The sequence below is a fragment of the Astatotilapia calliptera genome, chromosome 17 (genome assembly GCF_964374335.1).
Source record: "Astatotilapia calliptera chromosome 17, fAstCal68.1, whole genome shotgun sequence".
Lineage (NCBI taxonomy): Eukaryota > Metazoa > Chordata > Actinopteri > Cichliformes > Cichlidae > Astatotilapia > Astatotilapia calliptera.
This window is the reverse complement of record NC_137438.1, coordinates 20,842,323-20,863,502: the sequence shown is the minus strand read 5'-3', so window position 1 is coordinate 20,863,502 and position 21,180 is coordinate 20,842,323. Positions and strand designations below refer to the sequence as shown.

The 21,180-nt window shown below is 41.6% G+C and overlaps 5 protein-coding genes across 5 annotated transcripts; 2 read left to right on the top strand and 3 right to left on the bottom strand.

Moving 5' to 3' along the window:
- Positions 1-2: 2 nt before the first annotated feature.
- Positions 3-875, bottom strand: LOC113008651 (histone H2A-like). The gene has a single exon (XM_080291292.1). It carries the CDS (start codon positions 666-668, stop codon positions 282-284), a length of 387 nt encoding a protein of 128 aa, XP_080147418.1. The 5' UTR covers positions 669-875; the 3' UTR covers positions 3-281.
- On the top strand, positions 870-1,556 carry LOC145421250 (histone H3). The gene has a single exon (XM_080291291.1). It carries the CDS (start codon positions 1,012-1,014, stop codon positions 1,420-1,422), a length of 411 nt encoding a protein of 136 aa, XP_080147417.1. The 5' UTR covers positions 870-1,011; the 3' UTR covers positions 1,423-1,556.
- Positions 1,557-8,735: 7,179 nt separating this feature from the next.
- Positions 8,736-9,311, bottom strand: LOC113008654 (histone H4). The gene has a single exon (XM_026146221.2). It carries the CDS (start codon positions 9,091-9,093, stop codon positions 8,782-8,784), a length of 312 nt encoding a protein of 103 aa, XP_026002006.1. The 5' UTR covers positions 9,094-9,311; the 3' UTR covers positions 8,736-8,781.
- A 531-nt stretch (positions 9,312-9,842) lies between these two features.
- Positions 9,843-10,512, bottom strand: LOC113008652 (histone H2B 1/2). Its single transcript, XM_026146218.2, has one exon. The coding sequence runs from the start codon at positions 10,387-10,389 to the stop codon at positions 10,015-10,017; it is 375 nt and encodes a 124-aa protein (XP_026002003.1). The 5' UTR covers positions 10,390-10,512; the 3' UTR covers positions 9,843-10,014.
- A 5,117-nt stretch (positions 10,513-15,629) lies between these two features.
- On the top strand, positions 15,630-20,821 carry LOC113008648 (tetraspanin-8-like). Its single transcript, XM_026146214.2, has 10 exons — positions 15,630-15,948; positions 16,254-16,322; positions 16,407-16,523; positions 18,041-18,115; positions 18,335-18,430; positions 18,822-18,932; positions 19,014-19,049; positions 19,140-19,223; positions 19,586-19,713; positions 20,447-20,821. The coding sequence occupies exons 1-9, from the start codon at positions 15,889-15,891 to the stop codon at positions 19,706-19,708; spliced, it is 771 nt and encodes a 256-aa protein (XP_026001999.1). The 5' UTR covers positions 15,630-15,888; the 3' UTR covers positions 19,709-19,713; positions 20,447-20,821.
- Positions 20,822-21,180: the final 359 nt, after the last annotated feature.

Here is a 21,180-nt window from a genome sequence, read left to right as displayed (position 1 = left end):
AGAGCTTTTGACTTTTTTTTATTTTGACTTTATACTAAGACCCTCTATTCTTGTGAATAAAACAAACACTGCTTAAGCACTCATGATAGTATATTTTGAAGGTGGATTTCAGTCCCTGACCATGTAAGGTGATATGAATGAACGTACATTTCAAAATAAATCAAGATGCATAATCTACATATCCCAGTTACAGACAGTAACAGCAAGAAGGAGGTTTGCTCAGATAGGAGTGTGTGGCTCTTAAAAGAGCCGTTTTTTTGGTGAAGCCGAACGCTTTGCATTTACTTGGCCTTGGCGGGCTTCTCGGTCTTCTTGGGCAGCAGCACAGCCTGGATGTTGGGCAGCACACCACCTTGAGCGATGGTGACTCCCCCCAGGAGTTTGTTGAGCTCCTCGTCGTTGCGCACAGCCAGCTGCAGGTGACGTGGGATGATACGAGTCTTCTTGTTGTCGCGGGCCGCGTTGCCAGCCAGCTCCAAGATCTCAGCGGTCAGGTACTCGAGCACAGCTGCCAGGTAAACGGGGGCGCCAGCTCCCACACGCTCCGCATAGTTGCCTTTGCGCAGCAGTCTGTGGACACGACCCACGGGGAACTGAAGCCCGGCACGGGATGAGCGAGTCTTGGCCTTAGCTCTGGCTTTGCCTCCAGTCTTTCCGCGCCCACTCATTTTGACAGGTTCTTCTCTTCGTAGTATCAACACTCAAAAGAAATGTGGCCTGATCGGCTCAAAGCCTCGCTTATATTTCCGCAGAGCGCGCGCAGCTTCGTCACGCACCAATCGCAGAGAGGCTTGCGGCAGCGCGCAATTACAATGCACTTTTCTCCAATGAGAAGCACACACCGAGGCGGGGCGGTGCTCCTCTGAACGGTGCTGAGCACCACGTGGAGCCCCTCACCAATCATGAGCCGGGGAGGCACCGCGTCACAGACACACACAGTTTAAGAGCAGCGAGTCTCCTCTGTTTGCTACAAAATCTGCCCTTAACACAGGAAAAGAAAAGTGAGAAACAATGGCAAGAACCAAGCAGACCGCTCGCAAGTCTACTGGCGGCAAAGCCCCCAGGAAGCAGCTCGCCACTAAGGCTGCCCGTAAGAGCGCCCCGGCCACCGGAGGCGTCAAGAAGCCTCACCGTTACAGGCCCGGTACCGTGGCTCTGCGCGAGATCCGCCGTTACCAGAAATCCACCGAGCTGCTCATCCGCAAGCTGCCCTTCCAGCGCCTGGTCCGCGAGATCGCTCAGGACTTCAAGACCGACCTGCGCTTCCAGAGCTCTGCCGTTATGGCTCTGCAAGAGGCCAGTGAGGCTTACCTGGTCGGTCTCTTCGAGGACACAAACCTGTGCGCCATCCACGCCAAGCGGGTCACCATCATGCCCAAAGACATCCAGCTGGCTCGCCGCATCCGCGGAGAGAGAGCTTAAGCTACTCGCTCACCTACAAACAACGGCTCTTTTCAGAGCCACCTCCCTCCCACCAAGAGCTCGCTCCTTTCTTACTATTACATCAATATTATAGTCACACTTTAATCTTCATGCTCTTTCTATACCAGAAACTACAGTCGGCATGAACGTGGAAATCAATGACTTCAGTTACAAAAATGCTTCATTAATTTTTAGCATGAATTGTTCTATCCTTAAATGTCTCCCTCCTTTACTTATTTACTTTTTATTTTTATTTTTTATAAATACTATGGACATGCCAGTAAGCCTAACATGTTAACATTAGTGTACAGAGGCTGTTAAATTTATGTCTAATGTTAAAATGTTGGTGACACAATTTCATCCTAATGGTACTGACATAGTCATAGGGTTAATTTTTGAGACAAAATATCATGAGGTCGTCATGCTTCTACAAATATTCCACCTTGTAGTGCAGTTTGCACAAACTGTTTTAAAAATGCACTCACCCTACAAACATTACTGATGAGTCAAGATCTACACAAAGTGACAGAAACACTGAAGCAGCTACCCATTTTATTCTTATTGTCATGTATGTCCTATTTGTCAGGTGATAGAAGAACCAACAGAGAGTAATGGTGATACAAGATCACAGGTGAAATTGGAGGATGACTTGGTGGTTCATTACTGTTTTTGAAGCACATGTGTGACTGCATGTATTTGGAATGTCTCCCTGTTATTTATTAGGTGACAGAGGCAGCTCTGCCATGTTGTAGCTCGGACTGAGGTGAAGAGGCGAGGTCACGGGTGACTGACTGATGATTTGGTGCTATAGATTAACTAGTATTTATTATCGTGACAATTGTCAGGCTGCTTTTAGTCATCCCAGTATCCTCGGCTGAGGCTGAAAGAAGCTTCAGTGCTCTCACAAGACTAAAAACGAGATCAACAATGACTCAAATGAGATTAAACAATGCTACTGTAGGCCATGTTCACCAGGAGAGACTGGACAGTATATAAAACCAATATGCCAGCAGTTTATCTCAGTTAACGAGAGGAGCAGGCATGTGTTTGGCTCCTTCACATAGTGGACATTGAGTTGTTGTGTGGGGCACCAGTAGTCCATGTCTGTTGCTGTAACAGGAGTTCATGTTTAGAATAAAAAAAATCCCAGCTCACTTATTTGATAGGGGCAATAGTGTGCATAAAATGTTGCACAATGTTGCTGAGAGATCTTTTACTTTGTGGTAATCTTAGATGAGTAGTTTTATGGACAAAAACCACCAGGTCATTCAGTGTTCCCTTAGTGCTAATGTATAAGAGATGTTGGTGTATTATAACTGAAGTAATGTTGTTAAGTCCTTAAAGTCATATTCTTTTATTGTCATCACTGTATTTGAAGCTAATTTTATTTTGTATGATACCTGATTTACTATGATGGAATATGGCTGAAGTAAACTAAAGTCTATAATTCTTAGTCATTTGTTTAATAGTAATTTGACATTATATAATTCACATATAAAACTATGAATTGTACTTTTAAATGGTTTAAAAGCATGTAGAACAGCATATGTAGGCAAGTATATTTCTCCTCTTTTTATCAAGAAGCAAAGACAAAAGCAGGGCAGTGTTCGGTGGTTGAATCATCCGTCCCCCACCAATGCCAAAACCAAATCTATGCTCTTGCCAGAATCGTCCCCCGCCACCTGCAGCTGGCCGTCCGCAACGATGAAGAGCTGAACAAGCTGCTGGGCTGAGTGACGATCGCTCAGGGTGGTGTGCTGCCCAACATGCAGGCCAAGAAGACTGAGAAAGGGACAACAACTTCACATTAGAAAGGTAGCCAGTCTTTAAGTGATGACGTGACGAATCCTGCTTCCGGGCCTAAAGTAGTCTGTGTTCAATATGGCTTTTGTGTTGTTAACATGTTTAATGTTATGTATTTTCTTCTATTTAATCTCAAAAAGCTCCTAAAAACAGTCAGTGATCACTGTTGGCCTTCCTCGGCTTTTATTACTGCCAATCATTTTAAAGCTCAATTTTTAAACCCTTATGATGTAACTACAGCCCAGCCCATGCAGCAGTATATGAATGACTGACCTCGTATTGTGGATGAATTATCTCAGTTGTTGTATATATATATATATATATATATATATATATATATATATATATATATATATATATATATACATACATACATACACATATACATATATACACATATACATACATATATATACATATACATACATGTGATCTTACGTAAATTCAGTAAGATCATAATTCACGTCGGCAGTAATGACACCCGGTTACGCCAATCGGAGGTCACTAAAATCAATATTGAATCGGTGTGCAACTTTGCCAAAACAATGTCGGACTCTGTCGTTTTCTCTGGTCCCCTCCCCAATCAGACCAGGAGTGACATGTTTAGCCGCATGTTCTCCTTAAATTGCTGGCTGTCTGAGTGGTGTCCCAGAAACGATGTGGGCTTCATAGATAATTGGCAAACCTTCTGGAGGAAACCTGGTCTTGTTAGGAGAGACGGCATCCATCCCACTTTGGATGGAGCAGCTCTCATTTCTAGAAATATGGACAAATTTATTAAACCCCCCAAAATATGACTATCCAGAGTTGGGACCAGGAAGCAGAGTTGCAGTCTTACACGCCCCTCTGCAGCTTCTCTCCTCCTGCTACCCCCCCCCCCCCCCCCCCAAAAAAAAAAAAAACCATCTCCATAGAGACTGTGTCGGCTCCCAAACAGACAAAAAACAAACTAAAAACCAGCAACAAACAACTTAAACATAAACAATTTTAAGTTGTTAAAAGTTAACCAAAGAGTAAAACAGTGAAATGTGGATTATTAAATATTAGGTCTCTCTCCTCCAAGTCTCTGTTAGTACATGACTTAATAATTGATCAACAAATTGATTTACTCTACCTTACAGAAACCTGGTTGCAGCAGGATGATTATGTTAGTTTAAATGAATCAACACCCCCGAGTCATTCTAACTACCAGAAATCTCGAAGCACAAGCCGAGGGGGCGGTGTGGCAGCAATTTTTCACACCAGCCTATCAATTAATGAAAGACCAAGACAGACTTTTAATTCATTTGAAAGCCTGATGCTTAGCCTCGTCCACCCCAGCTGTAAAACTCAGAAACCAGTCTTACTTGTTATCATCTATCGTCCACCTGGGCCTTACACAGAGTTTCTGTCTGATTTCTCAGACTTTATATCTAATTTAGTTCTGAGCTCAGATAAAATAATTATTGTGGGTGATTTTAACATCCATGTAGATGCTAAAAATGACAGCCTCAACATGGCATTTAATCTGTTATTAGACTCAATTGGTTTCTCTCAAAATGTAAAAGAACCCACCCACCACTTTAAATCACACTCTAGATCTTGTTTTAACATATGGCATAGAAACTGAACATTTAACAGTGTTTCCTGAAAACCCTCTCCTGTCTGATCATTTCCTGATAACATTTACATTTACAATAATTGATTACACAGCGGTGGAGAGTAGACTTTATCAAAGTAGATGTCTTTCTGAAAGCGCTGTAACTAAGTTTAAGAATATAATCCACCCACTGTTATCATCTTCAATGCCCTGTACCAACATAGAGCAGAGCAGCTATCTGAACACTACCCCAACAGAGGTCGATTATCTTGTTAATAATTTCACCTCCTCACTACGTACGACTCTGGATACTGTAGCTCCTGTGAAAACTAAGGTCTCTAATCAGAAGTACCTGACTCCGTGGTATAATTCTCAAACACGTACCCTAAAGCAGATGACTCGTAATCTGGAGAGGAAATGGCGTGTCACAAATTTAGAGGATCATCATTTAGCCTGGAGAAATAGTTTGCTGCTTTATAAGAAAGCCCTCCGCAAAGCCAGAACATCTTACTATTCATCACTGATTGAAGAAAATAAGAACAACCCCAGATTTCTCTTCAGCACTGTAGCCAGGCTGACAAAAAGTCAGAGCTCTTTTGAGCCAACAATCCCTTTAACGTTAACTAGTAATGACTTCATGAACTTCTTCACAAATAAAATCTTTATCATTAGAGAAAAAATTACCAGTAATCATCCCACAGATGTAATATTATCTACAGCTACTCTTAGTACCATTGATGTTAAGTTAGACTCTTTTTCTCTAATTGATCTTTCTGAGTTAACTTCAATAATTACTTCCTCCAAACCATCAACGTGTCTTTTAGACCCCATTCCTACAAAACTGCTCAAAGAAGTCCTGCCATTAATTAATTCTTCGATCTTAAATATAATCAACCTATCTCTAATGATCGGCTATGTACCACAGGCCTTCAAGCTAGCTGTAGTTAAACCTTTACTCAAAAAGCCATCTCTAGACCCAGCAGTCTTAGCTAATTATAGGCCAATCTCCAACCTTCCTTTCATATCAAAAATCCTTGAAAGAGTAGTTGTCAAACAGCTAACAGATCATCTGCAGAGGAATCGTTTATTTGAAGAGTTTCAGTCAGGTTTCAGAGCTCATCACAGCACAGAAACAGCTTTAGTGAAGGTTACAAATGATCTTCTTATGGCCTCTGACAGTGGACTCATCTCTGTGCTTGTCCTGCTAGACCTTAGTGCAGCATTCGATACTGTCGACCATAATATCCTATTAGAGCGATTAGAACATGCTGTAGGTATTACAGGTACTGCACTGCAGTGGTTTGTATCATATCTATCTAATAGACTCCAATTTGTTCATGTAAATGGAGAGTCCTCTTCACACACTGAGGTTAATTATGGAGTTCCACAGGGTTCAGTGCTAGGACCAATTCTGTTTACATTATACATGCTTCCCTTAGGCAGCATCATTAGAAGACATAGCATACATTTTCACTGCTATGCAGATGACACCCAGCTCTATCTGTCCATGAAGCCAGATAACGCACACCAATTAGTTAAACTGCAGGAATGTCTTACAGACATAAAGACCTGGATGGCCGCTAACTTTCTGCTTCTTAATTCAGATAAAACTGAGGTTATTGTACTCGGCCCTGAAAAGCCTAGAAATATGGTATCTAACCAGATTCTTACCCTGGATGGCATTACCTTGGCCTCCAGTAACGCTGTGAGGAACCTTGGAGTCATTTTTGACCAGGACATGTCCTTCAATGCACATATTAAACAAATATGTAAGACTGCATTCTTCCATTTGCGCAGCATCTCTAAAATTAGAAATATCCTGTCTCAGAGCGACACTGAAAAACTAGTTCATGCATTTATTACTTCCAGGCTGGACTACTGTAATTCATTATTATCAGGATGTCCAAAAAACTCACTGAAAAGCCTTCAGCTAATCCAAAATGCTGCAGCAAGAGTACTGACAGGGACTAGAAAGAGAGAGCATATTTCTCCTGTTTTGGCTTCCCTTCATTGGCTTCCTGTTAAATCCAGAATTGAATTCAAAATCCTGCTCCTCACATACAAGGTCTTAAATAATCAGGCCCCATCTTATCTTAATGACCTTGTAGTACCATATCACCCTATTAGAGCACTTCGCTCTCGCTCTGCAGGCCTACTTGTTGTTCCTAGAGTATTTAAAAGTAGAATGGGAGGGAGAGCCTTCAGTTTTCAGGCCCCTCTTCTGTGGAACCAGCTTCCAGTTTGGATTCAGGAGACAGACACTATCTCTACTTTCAAGATTAGGCTTAAAACTTTCCTTTTTGCTAAAGCATATAGTTAGGGCTGGACCAGGTGACCCTGAATCCTCCCTTAGTTATGCTGCAATAGACATAGGCTGCCGGGGGATTCCCATGATGCATTGAGTTTTTCCTTTCCAGTCACCTTTCTCGCTCACTATGTATTAACAGACCTCTCTGCATTGAATCATATCTGTTATTAACCTCTGTCTCTCTTCCACAGCATGTCTTTTATCCTGTCTTCCTTCTCTCACCCCAACCGGTCGCAGCAGATGGCCGCCCCTCCCTGAGCCTGGTTCTGCCGGAGGTTTCTTCCTGTTAAAAGGGAGTTTTTCCTTCCCACTGTTGCCAAAGTGCTTGCTCATAGGGGGTCATATGATTGTTGGGTTTTTCCTCTGTATCTATGAAGCGCCTTGAGGCGACTTATGTTGTGATTTGGCGCTATATAAATAAAATTGAATTGAATTGAATATACATGCATATACATATATATATACATATATAAAACACCCAGCACGCCCCTGCGGGCGGTTTATCCTCCAAGCTCGGGTCCTCTACCAGAGGCCTGGGAGCTTGAGGGTCCTGCGCAGTATCTCAGCTGTTCCCAGGACTGCGCTCTTCTGGACAGAGATCTCCGATGTTATTCCCGGGATCTGCTGGAGCCACTCGCCTAGCTTGGGAGTCACCGCACCTAGTGCTCCGATTACCACGGGGACCACTGTTACCTTCACCCTCCACATCCTCTCGAGCTCTTCTCTGAGCCCTTGGTATTTCTCCAGCTTCTCGTGTTCCTTCTTCCTGATATTGCTGTCATTCGGAACCGCTACATCGATCACTACGGCCGTCTTCTTCTGTTTATCTACCACCACTATGTCCGGTTGGTTAGCCACCACCATTTTGTCCGTCTGTATCTGGAAGTCCCACAGGATCTTAGCTCGGTCATTCTGCACCACCCTTGGGGGCATCTCCCATTTTGACCTCGGGACTTCCAGGTTATACTCGGCACAGATGTTCCTGTACACTATGCCGGCCACTTGGTTATGGCGCTCCATGTATGCCTTGCCTGCTAGCATCTTGCACCCTGCTGTTATGTGCTGGATTGTCTCTGGGGCATCTTTACACAGCCTGCACCTGGGGTCTTGCCTGGTGTGATAGACCCCAGCCTCTATGGATCTTGTGCTCAGATATATACACATACGCTTTCAATTGTGTAATTTAAGTGATCTAGGTAGCTCTGTTTTTGAAGTTCAGTTAACACTAGAAATTTGTTTTGGAGTTTGTACATGTTTTGTCTCTAGGAGCCACCGCATATATTTATATACAAAAATAAATAGAACCACTTTTTTAACGTTAGTAATTCCTTTTGTGCATAGTTTTATATTATTGCTAATAATAAATTAAAGCAACAAAATAACCCGAAGAGCCGGGTCTCTAACAAGAGCCAGAAATCCCATCACTAATGCTCGCACGTCAACATGGGCGGGTATCTCTCTCAAGTGCACCAGTGCAGTCCACCATCATGCAGTACAATATTTCCTACCTGACAATTCTCATCACCTAATGGCGTATAAGATATTCAGAGTGCAAAAGAAAACACAAGAAGGCAGTAAAAAGTGACAAAAACAAGATCGCAGAACAACGCTCTTAAAGAGAAGTGTGTGGCTCTTAAAAGAGCCGTTTGATGGATTAGGGCGACTGAGTTTAACCGCCAAAGCCGTACAGAGTGCGGCCCTGCCTCTTCAGAGCATACACCACATCCATGGCGGTCACAGTCTTCCTCTTAGCGTGCTCCGTGTAGGTAACAGCATCACGGATGACGTTCTCCAAAAACACCTTCAGCACTCCGCGGGTCTCCTCGTAGATCAGACCGGAGATACGCTTCACTCCGCCACGGCGAGCCAGACGACGGATCGCGGGTTTGGTGATACCCTGGATGTTATCACGGAGCACCTTACGGTGACGCTTGGCGCCTCCTTTCCCGAGTCCTTTGCCACCTTTGCCTCTTCCACTCATGGTTATAATTTCTTCTCTGAACGAGCAAAGTCGAATGAAGTTAAACTCCACGGAGCCGTGTTATTATGTGTGCTCGGCGGACGTAAGAGAAAACAGACGGTGTGACGGCGACTCGAAGCTCAGCGGCTCCGCCCACTCTTCTATTTTCTAAATGTGGAAATGTGGTCTTTTGTTAAATGACAAATTAAGTCTAACCGAAGGGAGACTCACACCAAATCACACACAATGTCTGAGTGGAGTTCACATTTTTATTTCAAACTAAACCCAAGTGTCCGTATTTGTAACAAAAACCACACACCCTCTTAACGTTTCACCCAGAGGCTAGCATAAGTGTTGAACTACATTAAAACGATTAACACATGTATAGATCACACACACACACGGAGGATGTCACTGTAGTTTGAAATGTGAAACTAATCGCGTTTATTTATTGTATTTGTAATCCTGTCCAGGATTTTACGATCAGAATTGTGATTTGAAGCCAAACATTTGCCTCACCAGGATGAGCTCAATAAGCTCTTGTTCACATGTCATTATTTCTGAGAAACCCACAAGTGTATTTATTCAGTGCTTTTCGCAGACAAGGGACCACAAAACATGACCCCCCCCCCAAAAAAAAAAAAAAAAAAAAAAAAAAAAAAAAAAACACAACACAAACTACAAAACCAAACCAACCAAATAGTAATAATGCTAAATGATATAGTGATGGCGTTAGGACTGTTCTGGTCAGGTGGTCCATCATTAAGTCCTTGAAATTTCTCTCTTCTTTTTTTATTCAAAGCATACAAGAGTAACACAAACTGTAATTTATGTTTCACCATCATGACAGCTACAAATTAAATAAAGTCAGGACATGTACGCTTTAGAAGAGATGTGTGGCTCTGAAAAGAGCCGTTGTTCGGGATTAAGTAAAGATGCAGTTTACTTGGAGCTCGTGTACTTGGTGACGGCCTTTGTGCCCTCAGACACTGCGTGCTTGGCCAGCTCACCGGGGAGAAGCAGGCGAACTGCGGTCTGGATCTCTCTGGAGGTGATGGTGGAGCGCTTGTTGTAGTGGGCCAGGCGGGAGGCTTCAGCGGCGATACGCTCGAAGATGTCATTGACGAACGAATTCATGATGCTCATGGCCTTAGACGAGATGCCGGTGTCGGGGTGGACCTGCTTCAGCACCTTGTACACGTAGATGGCGTAGCTCTCCTTCCTGGTCTTTCTCTTCTTCTTGCCGCCCTTGCCGGCGGTCTTGGTCACGGCTTTCTTGGAGCCCTTTTTGGGCGCTGACTTGGCGGGTTCAGGCATTTTCTTACTTCACTTCCTCACAGCGGAGAATGTGCTCGTCAGCTGAGAGTGGCTCTTTTATTTCCGCTGTATGCAAATAAGGCTGTGCTGTTCCTCGCCTGTCATTGGCCGAGCTGTTGCTCAGGTTTACACAAAGGCACACAGTCAACAGTGAAAAAAAGCACTTGAAATCTTCCACGAATCTCATTATTTACATATGAATTAGAGAACATCACCTTAGTTTTTACTATTTTATGGCATTTTACGGATGCAATGTTTCCCCTCATAACGTCAAAGTTACAGGATATATTGTCCTGAAATTCTCAGGGCTTAAAACCCTTCAGGGTTCATTTTTACAAGTATCCTGTTTTATTGAGCTTTGTAAGAGGAAGTGAGTGTGTCGGTGATATTCAGTTAACAAACAGTCAGGTGAATAATCAACACTGAGACACTTGTGTAGGTTAACGTGCTGCACGGGTGAAAAGCTCAGAGCAAATCACACCGAACTGCAGTATTCGTTTATTTTTATAGGTTACATTGTCAATATGCAAATATAATCACATTTCCTGTTACGCAGGTCCTGATGCTGTCTGTGTGTGTAAGCTGTGTGTGTGTGTCACAAAGTATGTGTGTTGCAAGTCAATTTCTAAGAATAATATAATGCAAGTCAACTTCTGCGGATATGCATTTCTGTGCTGGTCTCTTGCGGTAAATCCCAGTGTCACAGGGTCAGCTTCCTGTTTCTACAGAAAACTGTGTCTGGTGAAATATGTGTAACATAACTTTTGAACCATAAGCAAATAAAACAATAAAAACTCCCTAACAGAGTGTGTTAAAGGGCCTCTTATAATCCTAACTCTGATAAAACTCAGGGTGCTTTGTGATGAGATGCTGCTTTAGCTTTGCTGGCTTCATTTATTTTATTTTTTTACTTCTTGAAGACACAAACACACTTTGGTCTGCCATTGTCATTCTCGATAAAGCCAAATACAAATTAATTATTGTGATACTTTAGCTAGTTTGGCTTTTGCATTACTCGATGAAGTAGATGGACTTAAATATTTGTCCATTGTGCTAATTAACTCAACCCCGGATGATGCACATGTATCTAGGTGCCACCATAGGTTTTTTGCTTATACCCAATCTGTGGATTGGGAACACCAGTTTGAGAGCCTCTGCTACAATGAGAGGAAGATAACGCCAGACATTCATTACACGTTAAAAAAAACACAACGTCGCCTAGCCTTACAAAACAACCACTTTAGTGGACCAAAATTCAACATGCAAAAATGACTTATATAAGATGTCTCTCTGACATCACTTTGTGCAGTGAGTAAATTATACTCTCTACCTAATAATCAGAAACACATCTAACTTAAGATAACCTTTATTAGTCCCACACATGGGAAATCTGCAGGAATATTCCCTCATATCCACCCCTATGTTTTCTTTTCTTTAATAAAGGAACAGCTATGAAGAAGTAACTATACAGTCAAATTCAGCTTTAAACTTCGTTGCCAGTAAATTTAAAAACCAACAACTCCAGCTGCAGCTGCCCCTTCCGGGAACCTGGATCTACCAGAGGTTTCTGACTTTTAAAAATTAGTTTTTCCTTTCCACTTTTGTCAAGGGCTTGAATCAAATCAAAGGAGAGCACACCTGTATACCCTATGCTGTACTCAGCATAAGGTATACATTTCAGATATCAGTCTGTCTTTTCCAGCAGGATTTTATGGATCAGACCCAGAATAGGAATTGTAGAAATTCAGTCCAGCTGCAGAGTGGACACTGTGCTAACTTGGAATGCTACTCCCAGTAATGCATCATAAGTCAGCTCCTATTAATAACTAAACCTATCACATGATTGCTGGTATGTATTCAGCAAACAATAATCTTCAGCAGGCTCTTGAATTGCTGCAATTAGAAGATTGCTTAGTGTGTCTTGACGACACGAAGGGTAAGAGAGAAAGTCGTCCTCTGAGATCAAAGCAGTGAACACTAGCCCTCTCACCTCAGCGATCAGAGACAGCTGTGATTCTACCGAGAGGGTAGTCAACCAACCAAGTGTGAAGTTACACATGAAGAGTAGAAGTTTATCTTCGAGTGAACAAATTTGCCAGTGACCTTCATGGTTGAATTACTGACATTCACTTGTTGTTCCCCTTGTACCTTATAAAAGTCATTAAGATTACATTACTTATTTAGTCATTTTGAGTACTTCTCTCAGTTTTTATAGGATTTCCATAATCAAAGATCCAATCAAAGATAAAATCTTCCTCAGAGGCAAAATCTTCCAGATACCGTATTTTCACGCACGGTACTAAAATGCGCAGTCTCAGTTATGTGTGCCATTACTGTATTTAACACACACATAAGGCGCACCTGATTATAGGGTGTGGGTTTTATATATAATCTACGCCCACACTTCCCCCTTTAATGTTCTCATGGTGTCCTCTACTACGTCCGCCTTACAACAACAACAGACACAAGCATACAAGTCTGCGTATTTAAAAATGGAGCGGGAGCAAAACTGAATTTGGTATTCACATTTATTTTACCGGTAATCGTCATCAATCAAACCCATCGAAGTCCTCATCCTCTGTTTCTGAATTGAACAGCTGCGCTAAATCTCCATCAAACATGCCAGGTTCACTTTCTTCACTGTCAGAGTCACAATTACTTAATTATTATAGTATTAGTCATTATACTGTAAACTACAGGCAATAAAAAGTGAACCACAGGGGCCTTTTATATTCAGCAACAGCTGTGCTTTGTCACAGTCTGCAGAGCATCCTGTGTGGAGTGTTTAAACATGATGCAGAGGCGAACTCCAGTAGAAAATGAGTTCTGCCCCCACATTCAGATGTTGTAGTCAGAATCTGACATAAACAACAGGAAAAGATCCATCCTGCCTTTTATCAGTGGTTCACGCTGCTGCTGATAATTGTGTGCAGGATATGTATTCTTGGCACACTGGGCTCCTTAGCACCAACTGAGCATCGTTTTAAATGGAATACTGCTTATTTCTCAGCAGCTTTTCAGCTTCCACATCTTCCTAGATCTCTTCACTCTAAAAAGGAGAAACGGCACTTTAGGGTCAACTCTAAAATGCTGTATGAACTACTGTACAAGAAGGGTTACAAAATGGTAAGGCACAACTTTAGAAATAAAATGAGAAGACTGAAATTATGTGAAAATGACTGCAAGACTTCAGAAGAGGAACGTACAACTGTAAGTATCTCTCTCACAGGTAAGTGGGAACACAAGCCACAAAGCCTTCATTGTTGTTCCTCTGAGCTGCGTCACAGTAACTTAATCTCGTACCTCCCACATGTCTACTTCCAAGGAAAGTTGTCCCTCCTTCCCTCAATTTCTCTTTCCTGGCATTTCTCTGCTGCTCTTTAGCTTCCTACATATCTTTGTCCTGAAAAGGAAAAACAGCACTTTAGGCTCAACTGCAGTTTTTAAATGTGCTGACTAGGGCTGGGCCATATCATACAGTTCATGGTAATACCGGTATAATGTCGGGCAACGATAAAAAAATGAAATATCACGATAGAATATGAGTAAAACGCGCATGCGTACCTTTGTTTTCATACGCACATGGCGGAAAAAGCATGGTGGAGAATGAGAAGGGCGAAAGCGGATCGTTAAATGAAACGGATGAACCAGAATTGGTTTGTAAAAATCCTGCAACTTCAGTGGTGTGGAACTGGTTTAGCTTTCGTCCGTCAGATACACAACAAAGCACTATTTTTGGTAGCGCATGCTAGCGGCCCGTCGTTATTACCTTGTTTTTTGGAAAATACGGCGCACTTAAAATCAATCCTTTGATTTTTCTGAAAATCGACAGTGCCCCTTATAATCCCATGTGCCTTATGTATGAATTCTGGTTGTGTTTACTGACCTCGAAACGATTTTATGTACACGGCGCTCGAAAATTTGTCAAATGTTTTAGTACAACTTTGCTAAGACGAATCCGCACCGCTTGATGGATTGTCAGAGCATTACGGACATCGTAGGCAGGAGCCTCGCGGAGTGATACGTACTGTGCATCAACATAATATTACGGTATTGTGTGTGTATAACCTCTTTCTAAGTTTTGTGGATATTATACATGGTTATGCTGAGGATATGTCAGCCAATTTCCACTGGAAATTCCTTTTGGTTAAACTGTCAGCAAGGATTTTGCATTTGCACTGTTAACTTTTTATATAACTTTAATGCACATAAAAAAAGCTGCTTGTTTAAGTGAAAATACGTTGATTTTTTTTTTTTGCACAAATAAAGTTGTGGAGTTGTAAAGTATTTTGTCTAGTGTCACTTATATCGTCAGTTATATCGTTATCACAAATTTTCAAATGTATATCGTGATAAATATTTTTGGTCATTTCGCCCTGCTCTAGTGCTGACTGCTGAACAGGAAAGGGTCGCAAAAGGGTAACATGAAACTTTACAACTTTAGAAATAAAATGAGAAGACAGAAAGGATTTAAAAACAACTGCATGATGGCACAAACTACAAAATCCAACACAAATCAAATCAACCGCTGCAACATGTTGTAGGCATCAATTCCAAATTTTACATTCAGTGATCATTTTTTCATCTCACAAGTTTCTGTTTTTTTCACAGCTGCAGATTCCAAAACAGTGACGTGGGACTCAGGGTAGTGTTTGCATTGCTTTGCTCTGTCTGACAGCTCGTTCACACTCGGAGGACTAAAAGTGCTCTGTGGACGCTCAAAGTCTTTGTGGGTCGAATTATTCCACAATGAAAAATGATTAGGAATCAATAAAAAAAAAAATCAAGTGTGATATGCACAAAAAACTACAAAGACACAAAAAACTACAAAACCTACTTCATAAAACAAAAAGTATTATTTAATAAGATGCAACTATAAAAGTAATAAGGAGGGAAGTTAAAGACGATGTAATCTGTATTTGAGTGCAGTACTCATACTGCTTTACATTTGAAACCACTGCAGATATGATACAACATAAAAAGTTATATACAAATCTTTGTGCTTAAGTGCAGTACCCTTATAAACATATCTCATTTATTAAAAGAAAACTCTGAGTACATTGTGTGCAGATGCAGTAAAAATTACTTTGAGCTGTAGAGGAATAAACTGACTTTCGGTAAGTTATCTCTCCTCCTGCTGACGACAGATTCTCATAAAAGTAAAATGAGTCATGTCTCCACATCTGGATTGTTTTAAACGGGGCATAACACCGCCCTCTCCTCCACTCCAGCCAGTCTGTGAACAGCTTCCGTCCCTGCTCACAGCAACAACTATTTCCGCTGGATTTACTGGAAGGAGGAAGACCCTGCTTTGAACCTCCCCTTGTTAAACAAGCATTCCACACAAGTTTCCACCTCTAACATATCGGACGTCCCGCCCAGCAAAGCCCTGAAACCCTTCAAAGCAGCTCACTCAGCTGCTCTCCTCTCACTTCACTTCACTTCGCTGCAGTCGGAGCTCATCTGGACTTTGGGCTTTGGACTTTTCCAGCTGCAAACATGGCTCAGATCAACATCTGCCTCAAACACATCTTCACTGTCTTCAACATATTCTTCATGGTGAGTAAAGAGATTATTTAGGAAATGATAATCGCAGACTTTAATCCAGAATCTCCTTAAAGACATCAACCAGTCAGCAGGCAGACGCAGCAGTCAAAAACAACCACATTTGCCTCCTTTTTTACAATTAAATGAAACCGAAGCTTAGAAGAGTAAAATAAACCGACATCAACTCAACACGTTTGTTCTTACTTTCAGAGTTTGTTGTTGTGCTTCGTCCACGTGTGTGGCTGTGCAGTCATTTCATATCCTGGTTGTGTTTAAAGGATCCAGCAGCTCTAACCAGACTGTTTCTGTTTGTTCAGCTTGCTGGTGGAGTAGCCATCGCCCTCGCTCTGTGGTATCAGTTCTTCATGGACGTTCGAGGATATAACGTGAGGACACATTCAAACATAAATGTAACATGTGGGAACAAACAGACAAAGCCCACTAACCTTTCGTGACACTTTTGTCCACAGCTGGAGGGTCGCTCCACCCAACTCTTCATCCTCTACGTGGTGGGCTGCATCGCCATGATGATCGCCTTGCTGGGAGCCTACGGAGCCCACAAGGAGAGCAAAGTGGCCCTGATCATGGTGAGTTCAGACTGTCATTGGTTTTAAGTTTTGGGGATGTTTTGGGTTTTTCTCATTTTTATTATCTTTGCATTACAGTATGGTGCTCTGCTTTGAGGTAGGAGCCAAAAAGGGTGTAGTTTGTGTGTGTGAGCACCCGTGTGTACAGCTGTGAGCATGAACGCGCTTGTATTAAAAGGTTCCTTCATGTAATGATCTGCTAGAGGGTGTGGGGAGCCACAGCCCCGTCCTCCAGGGCATGAAGCAGGTATGGAGGAGATCAAAACTCCAGACATCCAGAGGCCCTCAGAACACAAGAGACCAAGGAAGACCAACAGAGGGGCAGCCGCGCCACTGTCCCAGAAAGAGCTGATGAGAGCCCCAGATGAAGGGCCACTCAGCAGCCGTGGAGCAGAAGCCAGGGGGGGTTGCAGTGACATGCCCGTGAGCTCCGCCAGCAGCCAGCTGTGCCAGAGTGACTGAGCCCCAGGTCGAGAGGCTGAGGGCACCCCACCCCCGAAGTGGCCCGAGCGAGACCCAGGCTCCAGGCCCCGACAAGCAGCCACCAAGGAGTGAGCCGGTGTGTACCTGGACGCCCATGCCCGGATACAAAGAACAACCAATTCTGATGTCTGAGGGCGTCTGCCACTGGCAGGGGAAGTGGTGGGGGAGATAGGCCTCCAAACCTTGGAGGGCCTGAGATGTCCCTAGAGAGGTGGCGTCTGATACCCAACCTGACATGTAGACACAGACATACAGGCACACACAGATACAGACATCCATTCCCACCCTCATGCTCTCATATGCAATTACTCATCACTCACCCAACGTGGAGACAGACACAAAGAGACATTGTACACACAATCACACTCCCCAAGCGTACTCTAAGCCCCAGGTCTAGATACCCTTGCCCCTGGAGGGGGAAACTGCACCCAGACCCAGGTAGTGTTTCCCTTTTCCCTGGGGTGGAGAGAAGCAGACCGACCCGACTCGGCAGCAGCAGGGAGGCCCCACATTCCAGACCCCAATCGGACAGCCAACTCCTCCTCCTAGGCCCCCCGCTCCAACAGGCAGCAGAGAACGGTTTTATTTTGGTGGTCTCCCATCTTGTTTGCTGTGTTTAGTTTTGCTTTCTCTTATCTTCCCACATTGAAAAGAAATGGAAAAAACTTATAAAAGACTTGCATAAGATGTGGCCTACTTCATATAATGAATCATATAAGGCTTATATGATTTACCCATGAAAGTAGCCACTTTCATATATTGTTTTAGTAAGTATCCAAAACATACAAGTTTCATTTATATAATTTTTCTAGGGATCTTATATCTGTTTTCACTCTTGTATGCTTTTCATACAAGTTTCACACAAGACAGATACAAACTTTATAAGATTTATATATATCTTTTCCATATGGGTTGTTAGTCTCATTCCATTATGGGCTGTTTGTATTTCTTAATGAAGACCATCTGTGACAAATGTAATAGTCATGATTTGATAATGCAAGTGTTTAAGAAAATGAATGAATTTTCCTCTGCAGTTCCTGGTGTTTATGGTCATTGGATGCTTGGTGATGCTCATAATTGGAATCCCTGCTGCCATCATTCATCCTCAGGTAAAGGCAGGATGCTGGACGAAGTCATGTGAAGAGATTTATTTGATTTAACTGGAAAAACTTTTTAAATCATGCTTTTTTTTAAATAATCAACACATATAAATACAATTACTTTTTCATTACTTTACCTTACCCATATTATCTTTCATAACCATTAAAATGCTTTAATTTTTAAAATATAAATGTAATACATGCTATAAAAATATTTGATTTTTGCAGCTCAAAGGCATCGTGGAGCAGACTTTCAGGAGGTTTGTGCCTCTGGACAAATCTTCAGAGGATGTGAGGAACATGGCTGAGGTCATTCAGGAGAAGGTGAGCTATTCTAACTTGCTCGCTGCAATCTCTTAATCTTTTTAAAATGAGTTTTTCTTTTGTTGTTGCTAAATACAAGTTACATTAATGGAAAAAGGATGCACTCAATCAGGGCATAAAAGATTTAGCACTTGCAAACTGGTGATGATGTAAAATAACATCAGATGACCTTTGAAACATGACATAATACACTGTGACATTATTTATATACAGTTGATAGTTGGCAGCAAGTGAGCTTTCAGAATAAGAGCAGGCAAACTGTCCACAAGTAATTTGATCACTTTTTTCTAAAAAAAAAATTCACACACTTTTTAACGTTTATTTCCAGCTGATGATCCTCCTGAAGATGAGTAACTCTCCTCTTTCTTTCTTCTCCTGCTGGTGTTTGTAGTTTCACTGCTGTGGTCTGTTCAGCTACAAAGACTGGGAGAACATCCCCGACTCCTGTGTATGCAGCCAGGAGGAGGAGAAGGAGGGCAAGTGTCAGACTGTCGAAAACAACGTGAGTATCGATGCACCCACTTGCTTCACTGGTCACGGTGTGTCACAGTTTGTAACGTCTTTATTTCTGTAAATTTTCCAGACTTTCATGCTGCAGAGAATGTCCGTCTACACTAAGGTGAGCGACCCAGCACCCTTTTGAAAAGCTTAAATCATTCCTCAGTTTATATCAGAACTTGACAGTTTTTATTTTTCCTTCTATTTTCAGACCTGCTTTCCCACGATCATGGACCACATTCAGTTTCATTACAACATCATGCTTGTGGTCAGCTTCACTCTGGCTGTTCTAGCTGTGAGTATTATCAATTATTCAAGGATTCGGTAGCATAAATGTCACATCTGCATTCTCTGCATTTAGTCCCTGCTATTATTTATGTGACAATGAGAAAGTCATAGTATACATGTAATATATTTTTTCTACAAAGTTTGAATTCTCCATCTTCTCCATCAAATGTTGAAGAATTACAGCATCTGTAGTGGAACAAAAAGTAAACTAGTACTAAAATCTAAATTTGTGAAAAATCATCTTGTACGTAAATACATAGCAGTTTGAGTCTAAGTTCATTATAATATTAGTTCATTATGAATACAGAATCAGAATCAACATTTCACAACCTGCAGATGTTTAACTCAGCTTCCTGTGTTCCCCGACAGCTGCTTGGCATGATTCTGTCCTCCATCATGATTCACCAGCTGTATTACCCAAACAGACACACCATCGTGGTCTCCATGATGCCACCAAAATACGAGGAGCTGCACAACACCCCGGCATACTAGCCAAAGTACGATGCATTGTTTTTTTTCTTTCATACAGTCCTGTTTTTTTTTCTTCTTGAATTTCAAAGTGAAATATTTTTCAAGCAGCATGAAAAATTTTTGTTTTGTTTTTAATTTTTAATTTTTTGATAACAACAGTGCTCCACAAAGCCCAATTCACTGTTTTCTATTATAATTTTAATGTTTTCATCAAAGTAATGCCTGACTTGTAAATACCTGTAAAAATGGTCTTGACCTAGTCCATATTTTTGTCTTAATGTCTCAAAGCTCAAGAATGCCCCCTCATGGGTAAGAGAATAATAAGTAGTTAAACCTTTTGAGACCCATATACTAAACTTATTATCGTAAATATTGGGCCAAAAAGTCAGTCATAAGAAATCCATCTCAATAGCTTAACTGCTTTCTCCAGCCCACTAGTCTGAATAACACCATCCCAACATTTCAGGAGGGAATCGAGCATAATATCACCCAAAATGGCAGTTTTATTTCTTAATTTCTTATCTGCCAAAATTGCTTTGATGCATAGAAATAATTCTTTTCACGTGGACTTTTCTGTGTTTGTGTTAAAAAAAAGTTTTTAAATTCAAAATGAAATTTGTACAATTTCACCCTTTTAGTTTCCAGCTTCTTCACTCTTTGCTGAAGAAAATTCACCTACTTTTGGCTCTAAAGTCTTCACCTTAACTACCATTACTGTAAAAACAGTCTTTAATCTCTAAATTAAAATCTCTTTCACAGAATTTCCTGCATTCCATCTCTGAACAGAGCTGGCAGCTTCCACCAGCTATCAGCCATCTTGAGATCCCTGAGACCACTCACAGCTGGACTCGTGTAACCTGCTGTGTTTGTGGAAGGCAGTGTTAATGTTACTGATTCGATTTGTCATGGTAAAATTAAATGTATTTAAAAGAAAAGCCACATTCTTTTGCGACCTCATGTGAAGTTTGTTAGTAGGACAGAATCTTCCAAGCTTGCAGTTTGAAACCTGAGTGCTGTGATGATGCAGCTGCTTGTAAAAATGTTTATAAGGGAAATATTTTTGTATATCTTTGCATTTTTGACGTCTCTATGTAAATCTAACCATGTTACAGGATTAAAAGGGGAAAAAAGAAACCGTGTCGGTCTGAAATTTTTTTCTGTTTCACTGCTGTAAAGGAACTTTTTCCAACACAAATCAAACAAAAAACAACTGCAGCAGGTTGTATGCATAATTGTACAGACAGTCAAAACCCATTACCAGTACTATTGATATGGAAGATGTAATTAATGTGAACACCAGACATTTTCCATGAAAATAAGTAGCATAAAAATGACATAACCTACATCACTGTACTTAATTATATGTGTAAATGTGTTATTTTAAAAAATAAAATGTGTTTACAGTGTTCCAGTAAATTCACTCTCCTTCCACATCTGGATTTGATCGTAGGAGGTCATATTCAGACTGGCCCTACATTCACAGAAGTTTTCAA

Bases quoted from the DNA above. Each gene is read 5' to 3' on its own strand.
- LOC113008648 (XM_026146214.2), top strand. From the start codon at position 15,889: ATGGCTCAGATCAACATCTGCCTCAAACACATCTTCACTGTCTTCAAC. The intron at 16,323-16,406 runs GTGAGGACACAT...TTTTGTCCACAG, and splicing joins TGGACGTTCGAGGATATAAC to CTGGAGGGTCGCTCCACCCA. The intron at 19,050-19,139 runs GTGAGCGACCCA...TTCTATTTTCAG, and splicing joins GAATGTCCGTCTACACTAAG to ACCTGCTTTCCCACGATCAT.
- LOC145421250 (XM_080291291.1), top strand. From the start codon at position 1,012: ATGGCAAGAACCAAGCAGACCGCTCGCAAGTCTACTGGCGGCAAAGCC.
- LOC113008652 (XM_026146218.2), bottom strand. From the start codon at position 10,389: ATGCCTGAACCCGCCAAGTCAGCGCCCAAAAAGGGCTCCAAGAAAGCC.
- LOC113008654 (XM_026146221.2), bottom strand. From the start codon at position 9,093: ATGAGTGGAAGAGGCAAAGGTGGCAAAGGACTCGGGAAAGGAGGCGCC.
- LOC113008651 (XM_080291292.1), bottom strand. From the start codon at position 668: ATGAGTGGGCGCGGAAAGACTGGAGGCAAAGCCAGAGCTAAGGCCAAG.